We start from the raw sequence: 10001 nt of genomic DNA, 5'->3' as shown, positions 1-10001 counted from the left end.
CAACAGGCGTGTAGTTGTTGGCTCTGACGATCCCCTACCCTGAAACAGGAAGTTGACATCAGAGGGGGCAGGGGACCGACGGAGCTGACAGCCACACACCTCTCTGTGCACCCCCCCTTGCTGCTAGCACCTAGGACAGGCCATCCCGCTTTAGGTACGCTAGAGCTTTGCACAATAGTTTCTGAAAGGGTTCGCACTGGTCAAGAAAAACCTCCAATTTGAATTATAACATGCTTCCTTGAATATTTGGAATGCCCCTATTGCTATCTTGTTTTAATTAAAATTACAATTTGAACTCTTTAGGAAACTAGTATATAAGTTCCACTGTGGGTGTCGAGGTCCTTTTTTTCCATAATTAAACTGGAGTACTGTTTTAAAAATTGAATTTAAGATTTAAGAATGAAAAGGTCAATTAAAATTCAAAATTTGATGTGAACACTGTTTAACCCATTCATTTTTAAATATATTTTGTAAAATTAAACTGTTCTTTTGTACTGGTTGTTACCCCCAGTAAACTTACTGTGAAATGCGTTTAGACTGCGCACAGTTCTGGTTTTTTTTTTCACTCAGTGTAATAGTAATAGGTCATACACAGACTCCACAGTTCCTTCTCAATCTTCAATACTGAAAGCTACAAACTTGATTGTGAAATGCAGATCTACATAGACACATCCAGAAGTGTTCTAGAAATAAGCAGTTATACATCATTATATGGTATTTCTAGTATTCTGAAATGTGAAGGCTGTTTTGTGTGAAAAGTTTTCAATTGGCCTTAAAACAATGTATTTATATTTTGCTCACACCTTTTCAATAGTAGCTCAAGTTGAGTTACATTCAGGTACACCGAAGCTCACTTTCAGAAGAGGAAAGTGTCCAAAAAAACATAAGGTGGCATGACATTTTTCTCTCAAAAACATTCAAACTGCTATTTGACAACCCGATTTTAGACAGCTTACTTCACAGTTCATCCAAATTTTAAGGGGCAATGTTTTGGACGGGACATAGGCAGCACCAAGAGAGACTTTTCTGCAATAATGGAACAAAATGAAAGTGTCTACAGCCAAAATTAGGATGTTTTTGGCTAGACATGTTTCAATCATGACTAATTAACCAAAAGGTGCCCTAAACGACCACTGGAGGGATTAAAGCATAAACACCCTCCCACCCCCAAAGCTGTGAAAGAAACATACCAGCCTCTATGGCAACTTCAGTTGTTATGGCCAGTTCTGTTACAGCAGCAAGCAGGTCCCTGGAGTAGCCTAGTGGTCGATGCAGTGGACTGTAAGGAAAGGGACCCAGGCCCATATCTCACTCTAACTGGTACACTTGTGATGGAAAGTGTGAGCCCTCCAAAACTCACTAAAAACCAATTGTATCTACGTAGAGGTCACACCTGTAGGCAAAGGGCTATTGTAGTGGTGTACAGTAGGGTTTTGGAGGGCTCATCATACAATATAAGGGGATAACAGTGAGTTGAATACCTGGGACCTTTTATGTGAAGTCCACTGCAGTGCCCCATAGGGTGCCCCAGTGCTCTGCTGGGATGTCTGTGTGGCCAGTCTACTAAGAATGCTGCCCCCCCCCCCCCTATATCCTAATGGCTTGTTTTTGTGCGTTTTTTCCTTGGACTTCCCCCCCCCCCCCCCAAATGGTCCTAAACGATGGATACACCGAGCACAAAAATGTCTAGGAAATGACCATTTTCGAAACAAAAAAATTGAACATTTTTCTGGTTTGAAAATGGCTATGTTTGCTACTGGACTTTTGGCCATTTTTCGCAAAACATTCAAAATCAAATTTAGACATCATATCTAAAATGCCCCTTCATGTGTCCTAACGTGCTAAGTGACTAATATAGGAATAAGTACATGCTAACAGTACAGAATAGGACAGGAAGGTGCCTTACAATTAACACAGAGGGAGTCACCACATGTCAACTGTTCTACATTATCTGCCACATTAGCACCACCTCAACAGAAGGGGTCCTTTTACGAAGGTGTGCTAACAGATTTAGCGCGTGCTAGTCATTAACTCACCTTCGTAAAAGGACCCCTAAATTAGCTGCATGCTGCTCTCTGCAGTAAATTAATATGCAGAATATTTATTGTCTATTCATTTTATGAGACAATGCTAGCAGAGGTTTTATAGTTAACAAATGTTAATTTTGTTTAACACATGACTGCAAAACCTCACTCTATTTTAGTAAATAAGGTCCTATATTTTACTAAAGCCGCGGTAGTGTTTTCAGCTCGTGGTAGAGATCAGCTGGCGGGAGATGCCCACAGGAATATCATGGCCATCTCGGCATTTACCACCCAACTGATTTCTACTGTGAGCTAAAAATGCTACCCCCAGGTAAAGATTTTACACATTTTAGAAGACAATTCTACAACTGTGCACACCCTTTTAGTCACCAAAATGCTGCACATGGAATGCCTATTCTATTATAATATACTAGCATAAACTCATACTTGCGTGCCTGAGTGTAGATGCACCCATTTATACCAGGTCAATGGCAGGTGTAAAAGGCCACACAAGTATGCCATGCAATGAGTATAACTTACAAGCTGCACACACAAGTAGCAGCTCCACCCATCCTCCACCTATGTGTACACCCTCTTGCAGTTGTCTATAGCACTTATGGATGTCCTTATAGAATAACGCATAGCGCACTTACATGTAATTGCACACGCTCGTAGATAGAACTGCCTTTTAATAAAAACTCTATGCACGTATGTTATCCATGAATAAATATTTTGCTTAAAAAGATCTCAAATTTCTAAGGTGCCCATTTTACTTCTCAGTAAAAGTGGAGGAAATAAAGCGCCAGAATGCAAGACATTGGGAAATGCACAAAGAATCCTTCATTGCAGGGAAATATAAGTAAAGCTCAGGAGACTGGGCAAACTAGATAGGCAATTGTGGTCAAGCTCTATGGTCCACTTCTTTTGTGATGTAACTAATAGTTAAAACACCTCATACTGATTAAAAACTGATTAAGTAGATGAACTACCAGTGATGCTACACTGAAGCTCTAGAATGGTGCTTAATATTCTAATGAAGAAAATTTAATAGCTGTGCAAATGGATTTTATACATTGGCAACTGAGTGCCAATATGCACGGCATATATAAAAATAAATACTATGCCCTGAAAAGGCCAGAGGAAAAAATAAACTTTACAAACATCCTTGTTCAATGCCTCCATTTTCTAGCAGAAGAAAACTTTATATTTTAACACAAAACCTTATTGCCAGGGAAGATCTTGCAATTACATTTCTGCACCTCTACTAGGACAAAGCTTGTAGTAACACAGCTTATATATATTTTATCATCCTGATAAGTACAATTACTTAAAAAAAATCCTATAAACTATAAAATCACTTAAAAATACAAATCTAAGAACAAAGTTGTTGTATAAATTTGTGTTCCAGCAGCAATCAATTTTCAGAAAGAGACTTTCATTCATAATCATCCCGGCCAATAATCAGTAGCAAATAACTTGACAATCCTTGTTAAAACAAAAAAGGAGTTCCAACTGTTTTTCCTTTAAACCTCTGATGTTTAAAAATTACTAGATAGACTCAATAGGATTGGGTCTAAAATCCTTCATGCATTCAAACTGAGCTACTGATCTATTTTGAAACATGAAAAACAGGGAATGGACACCTGAATTTGAATCTCAGGATTTTTAGATAACTATTCAGAACTGGTGTAAAAATGAATTTAACACTTGTTTTAATTCAACCCCCTTGCGTCTGTTGTGCATTTAATATATTCATACATTGCTTTTTAGTATTTTTGAGCAAGATGGAAATGGCTTTGAGTTATGATAGCTATAACCTCCAGCCATTCAAGCTTCTCCAGATTATATATACCCCAATTGCTTCATGTATCCAAGATTTGTCATGTGCTACAGTCGAAGGACAGTATATGTAAGCAATTAGCCCAACCTGGGTAGACAAGGATAGTTCTATTCATACTTTATCTGAGACACACAAAAGCAAAAGCTGAAAACCCTATAAAGAAATGATAGCTGTGGTAAAGCTGACTTTGGCGTATACCCAAGAGCAATTTATTAAGTGTACATAATGGATAGTATTGGGGATGGGGTGGGGGGTATTTTACAACCAACAGAGCAAAGAACTCAAAATTACTTGACTTTTGTGGACAGTTCTATCCAATCACAGCATTCCATCACATTTTTCACACCAAAATTGCCTTTTGAGTATATTATGATATTATGTTCTCTAACATTCTGCATTAAAAAAAATTCTAATAAACATTTTGAAAGGCAGGAGTCTGCAAGACAGCAGTTTTTACTTAGGCTGTGCATCCCCACAATAGGGAAAGGGCAAGAGGATGGGAATTGATAAACTGCCTTTCTGTGGTTACAATCAGTTTACATATTATACACAGGTACTTATTTTGTACCTAGGACAATGGATGGTTAAGTGACTTGCCCAAAGTCATAAGGGGCTGTAGTGGGAATTGAATCCAGTTCCCCAGGTTTTCGAGCTGCTGCACTAACCACTAGGCTACTCCTCACTGTTCTATGGGCATATGAAATACTATAAGTATATCTAACTGCTTACACAGCAAATACGAGAGAAGGAAATACGCAACATAGTCATTTTAGGAAGGGGGACGCTTTAGACAATGCAAGCAGCAGAACATCTTACATGTGGCGGGGAATTTTCGATATGACATCTAAGTCCGACTTTGGACATTTTGCACAAAACATCCAAAATCTGAATAGGAAAGGAGGTCATTTTTGAAAAAGAAAAAAGTCTATCTTTTTTCAAACAAGGTTTTGTGCTTTGGATGTTTTTCTTTTTCTAAAATGGACCAAAAAAAACAACGTGAATAAGTGCAAAATGTAGAAAATCAAGCCACTGGGACATAGGAGGAGCCAGCATTTTTATCAGACTGGTCTCCCAGACATCCCAGGATAGCAATGGGGCACCCTAGGGGGCACTTCTGGGCATAAAAATGCTCCCAGGTATATTATCTCATCTTTGCTCCCTTATCTTGTCCCCTTCCAAAACCTACTCCCCCCCTCCAACTGTACACTACTACAATAACTATTATGGATGAAGGGGCACCTATATGTGGGTACAGTAGGGCTTTGGTGACTTTGGGAGGGGTCACAGTTTCCACCACAAATGTGACAGGTAGGGAGGGATAGGGACCAGAATCCCCCACTCCTTAGTGCACTGTACCAAACACTACACTACTCCAGGGACCTACAAGCTGCTCTAATAGACCTGGCTAATAGACCTAGTTATAACATCTGAGGCTGTCATAGAGGCTGGTAAGTCATATTTTTACTTACTTTTTTGTGGGGTGGGAGGGGGGTCAGTGACCACTGTGGGGTATTAGGGAGTCATCCCCGATTCGCTCCAGTGGTCATCTGGTCATTTAGGGCACCTTTTTGTGCCTTGTTATAAAAACAGGTGTAGCTTAAAAACTTCTTAGTTTTTGTTTTGATCCATTATGGCTGAAAAACAGCTAAGTCTTAGCAACACCCAAATCCTGCCCTTAACACGCCCCCGTCACACTCTATTGAGATTTAGACACACTGCAGACAAACAGCATAGAAAACCATCTGAAAAATAGGTTTTGAAAATACTGATTTGGACGTTTTTGTGAGAAAAACATCCAAATGCTGCTTTATGTCACGTCACTTTTTAAGATGTTTTTCTCTTTCAAAAATGAGCCCCTTAGTGTATCAGATCTCCACAACATATTGCTTTTTGATAAGTCTGGATAGGTTCTAGGGCTGGACTTCCCAAACTGTGGATCACAACTTCAAATAGGGTCATGCACACTGCGTTTGGTGTCATGACCCAGCCTAAAGTACATAGGTGTGGCGGGGTCACCAGCATCGCTGAGGCCATGACCATGGGATTGCGGCCAAAAAAGTTTGGATTCTACTCTAGGAGACGAGTCAGAAAAAGAAAGCCTCTTAAAATTTGTGCTGCAGGTCTAATACAAAGTCTCTGCAACTCACAATTTCAATAGTACGAACTGTACAAAATGATTAACATGTTTTTATGATCAGCTAAAATGTGATTACTCAGTTGTTTCAGTCATTGTGTTAAAATAATCTCACTTGCACAGATGAGTATTCCCTCCACCAGGCCACGTCTAACAGGTTAACATATGTAAATGACTATAAAAAGTGCCAGAAAAGTCAAGACTTCCAGTCACCACAAGGCTGAGGGACACCGAAGCAGCCCTGCAACCATTACACATTCTAAAGTTGATCAAGGAGGGGAGGGGAGGGGACCCTTGTAACATTTCAGAACCTCAGCAAAACTGTTTGGAAGCAGGAAATGACTGCCAGCATATTATAGGGGGTTTGTACATGCTGAACGCATGGAAATTTATTACTCAAATACATTTAAGCTGTCAATTCTGCATTTCTCATCACTACTTGCTCCTCAGTATGGCTCTAAGCATATGTCCATTACCATCTCTTTTCAGATTCTTACAGAGTTACTACAAATTCTGAGTCTTTAATAGTGATTGAGCCACTCTTGTTTGTGGCATTGCAGGAATCTGAAAAACTGCTGTGAAAAGGAGAGTATTCTGTTGCACACAAGAAAGGGAAATTGGCAGAAAAATGAAATCTGTTAAACTGGAGTTTAAACATAGTACGCATACATATATACAGTACATATACATACATATATTTATACTTTGCACATTCCCAGAGTGTGGTGGTATATCTGTCACCAAAGCCCCCAGTGTTGCATTCTACATACATAATAAACATAGTGTGATGCCACCACCAGCAGACTTTAAGAGCAAATATTTCAATCTGGACCATATACAATATTTCAGGTACTGTCATCTGCATTTTCCTTTCTTCTCAGACTGCTACAATACTATATATAAATTACACAGCAGCAAATACCTCCAACATTGATTTGATCTATAAACAGCTTTTCAATTTACATAATTTCACATCAGTGCCCCTTTTGTGTTAAATACAAGAAAATGGCCCTTAAATTACCCATTATGTACAGAAATCCTTTCCCTCTATACACTGCCCTTTACAAAGCTCCAGACAGAATAATAAGAGGATTTAGAGAACAATTTTAAAAATGTGAGCCATTTAAAACTATAGTCTCTTTAACCATTCTTAACTGAGGAAAAGCCACACCATGTTTTGTACAATGGTGGCAGCCTTTTGTGTGTTTGTGGGGGGTGGGGGTGGGAAGACAGATGGACAAAGGAACAGAAGTGGGGGAAAAAAGGATGGATATTTTACTAATTCTGTCAGTTGAAGATGATGTATACTGCACACAGAAAATGAGAAACTGTACTCTTGGCTATTTATTTTTCTTTTTGGTCTCAAATGTTGAGAGATCACAGTTCAAGTAATTTCCTATTTGATCTGAGCTCACTGCCATGGAGAGGCCTAGGGATATGAAAGAGGGTGCATCATTTCCTGCCATACATTCGTTCAATGTCAGCCTGGTAATGTGTTTTAAGCTCTTTCCGCTTCAGCTTGAAAGCGTCTGTGACAAGACCAGTCTCGGGGGTCCAAGGCTCAGGGCTCAAGCGAATTTTTAGTGGAATTTCAAATTTTTCCAGGGTAGCTACAAAAATGAAAAAAACAAAAACAAACAAAAAGATAATCAGTCAAAGGTCTGGCAAGCTGATTTCTATCTGTAATATTGCTAACAAAGGAAAGCATGCCAGGAAGAGGCACGGCATGTCTTGGAGGGGAAAGAAAGAGAGTCATTTTAATAAATTCTACCATTATTCAGATACAAAGTACTGCTGAAAATAGATTTGGGGAATAAGGAATAGCAAAATAATCCTTAATTACATGAATGACTACTACACACCCTTTCATGCTGATAAAAATACTTCAGGTAAGGTCCTTTAGCATAACATTTAAAACCACAACCATAGACACAATTTTCAGAATTGTGTCAGCAGTACAAAGTCCATGGATACGTTTACCCAATGAATCTACTCAGTTCAAGTACACACACATGTTCTCCCTCCAAAAAAAGTCCAGGAAAAAAAATACCTGGATCGATTTGCATTTTTTCTGAAGGCTACATTTTTGGTGAAAAACAGTTTTAAAAATGCAAAAACTATGCAGCTATGGCCTCCGAATCGTCTCTTACCAACACTGTTGACCCCTGCATGTACTTTTATTTGGAGAAAGGTAGAGCCATTTTCAGACAGCCTATTTACACTGGTTAACAACTTCTGAAAGTTGTCAACGTCCTTCCTTTCTCATCAGCTAATAGGGTCGTCTTCGACTCCTCTATCTTTCTCTGCACATATCCAACAGACTGCTAAAATCTATAATTTCTCTCTCTATATCACCACCAAAATTTGACCTGTCCTTTCCTTTCGGAGCACACTACCAAAACTCTTATCCACACTCCATCATCACCTCATGCTTTTCCCAGGACACACACTAAGCCATCTCTCTCCCTTTCAATCTTTTCAAAATTCTGTTGCACAACTTATATTCCGCCAGTGTTGCTACACTCACATTAGCCCTCTCCTCAAGTAACTTCATTGGCTCCCTGATTCCGCATACAGTTCAAACTCCTCTTATTGACTTACAAGTGCGTTCACTCTTCAGCTCCTCAGTACCTCTCCACTCTTATCTCTCCCTACACTTCTCCCCGGGAACTCCTTTCATTAGGTAAATTTTCTCTTATCTGTACCCTTCTACTCTACTGCCAACTCCAGACCCCGTTCCTTTTATCTTGCTGCACCATATGCTTGGAATAGATTTCCTGAGTTAGTACGTCAAGCTCAGTTTCTGGCTACATTCAAAAATATGCTATAAAGCCCATCTTTTTGAGGCTGCTTTTAATTCCTAACTCCTATTCACTTGTTCAATAGCCATATCTGTTTTTATCATTCCCACCATAAGTAATTCCCCTAATCCAGAAGTTTTCAACCCAGTCCTTGGGGCACACCTAGCCAGTCAGGGTTTTCATGATATCCTCATTGACTGGCTGGTTGTACCCTGAGGACTGGGTTGAAAACCTCTGCCCTAATCCCTCATTTGTTCTTTTTGTCTATTTGTCTTGATTAAATTGTAGGCTCCATCGAGCAGGGACTGTCTCTTACATGTTAGTGTACAGAACTGTGTACATCTAGAAGCGCTATAGAAATGATAAGTAGTAGTAGTTACTTGAACTGCAGCTATACTTTCCTGGAGCCAAAGACTCATCCCTTGCTTTGACTGAGGAGCTGGCTGGGACTTCTGTGGATGGGACAGGCAAGGCCAAAAAAGCTGGGTCTGGGGCTGCTGGGCAGAGTGAGAAGGCGGTGGAAACCTATGCTTTTGAGAGATGCAGGGTAGCCACCGAGGCCCTCTCAAAAACCTCCTAGAAGAGGAGGCTGCACATGGAGGTTGCCGAGACAGGAACTGGATAGTATTCACATGTTTCTTTATGATGTCAACCTCCTCCATCTTGTCCCCAAAAAAGATTGTCTCCTTGGGAAGGTACATCCACCAACCTCTCCTGAACTGCTGGTTCAAGGTCAGACACACACAGCTATAAAAGTCTGTGCATCCCCACATCTATGGTGGAAAGTCTGGATGCAATATCAAAAAGAATCTTAAGTGCCCCTGGTCAGATACTTTCTGCACTCCAGCTTGCTTACTGGCTAACTGGTGAAGCTCTGTGGTCTGCTCCTGAGGAGGAGAATCCGCAAGATTAAGTGTACTGCATAGCAAGGATTTCAAGTAAAGGCTAGTGTAGAGCTGGTAGGACTGGATGCGAGCAATAAGCATCGAGGCCTAATAAACTTTCCTCCCAAACAATTCTAGTGTCTGAGCGTCTCTACCTGAGGGAACAGAAGCATAGGTCCTGGAGCTCCTAGCTTGTTTGATGGCAGATTCGACAACCAGAGAGTGGTAAGGCAGTTGTGCCTTCTCGAATCTGAGAGCCTTTTGGATATGATACTGTGTATCCACCCTTCTTAGATGCAACCTGCACAGAGGGGAGAT

At 40.2% G+C, this 10001-nt stretch overlaps 1 protein-coding gene across 1 annotated transcript in view; it reads right to left on the bottom strand.

Annotated features, from left to right (window-relative positions):
- Positions 1-7350: 7350 nt before the first annotated feature.
- The window catches only part of ACSL3 (acyl-CoA synthetase long chain family member 3), a 276216-nt gene continuing 273565 nt past the window's right edge, over positions 7351-10001 (bottom strand). The window contains exon 15 of the mRNA XM_030216043.1: positions 7351-7608. Coding sequence (XP_030071903.1) covers positions 7451-7608 — 158 coding nt within the window. The 3' untranslated portion in view covers positions 7351-7450. The remainder of the gene's footprint in view (positions 7609-10001) is intronic.

The sequence above is a fragment of the Microcaecilia unicolor genome, chromosome 10 (genome assembly GCF_901765095.1).
Source record: "Microcaecilia unicolor chromosome 10, aMicUni1.1, whole genome shotgun sequence".
NCBI classification, from domain to species: Eukaryota; Metazoa; Chordata; class Amphibia; order Gymnophiona; family Siphonopidae; genus Microcaecilia; species Microcaecilia unicolor.
Note: the sequence above shows the minus strand (reverse complement) of the source record. Positions and strands in the feature narration are given on the sequence as shown.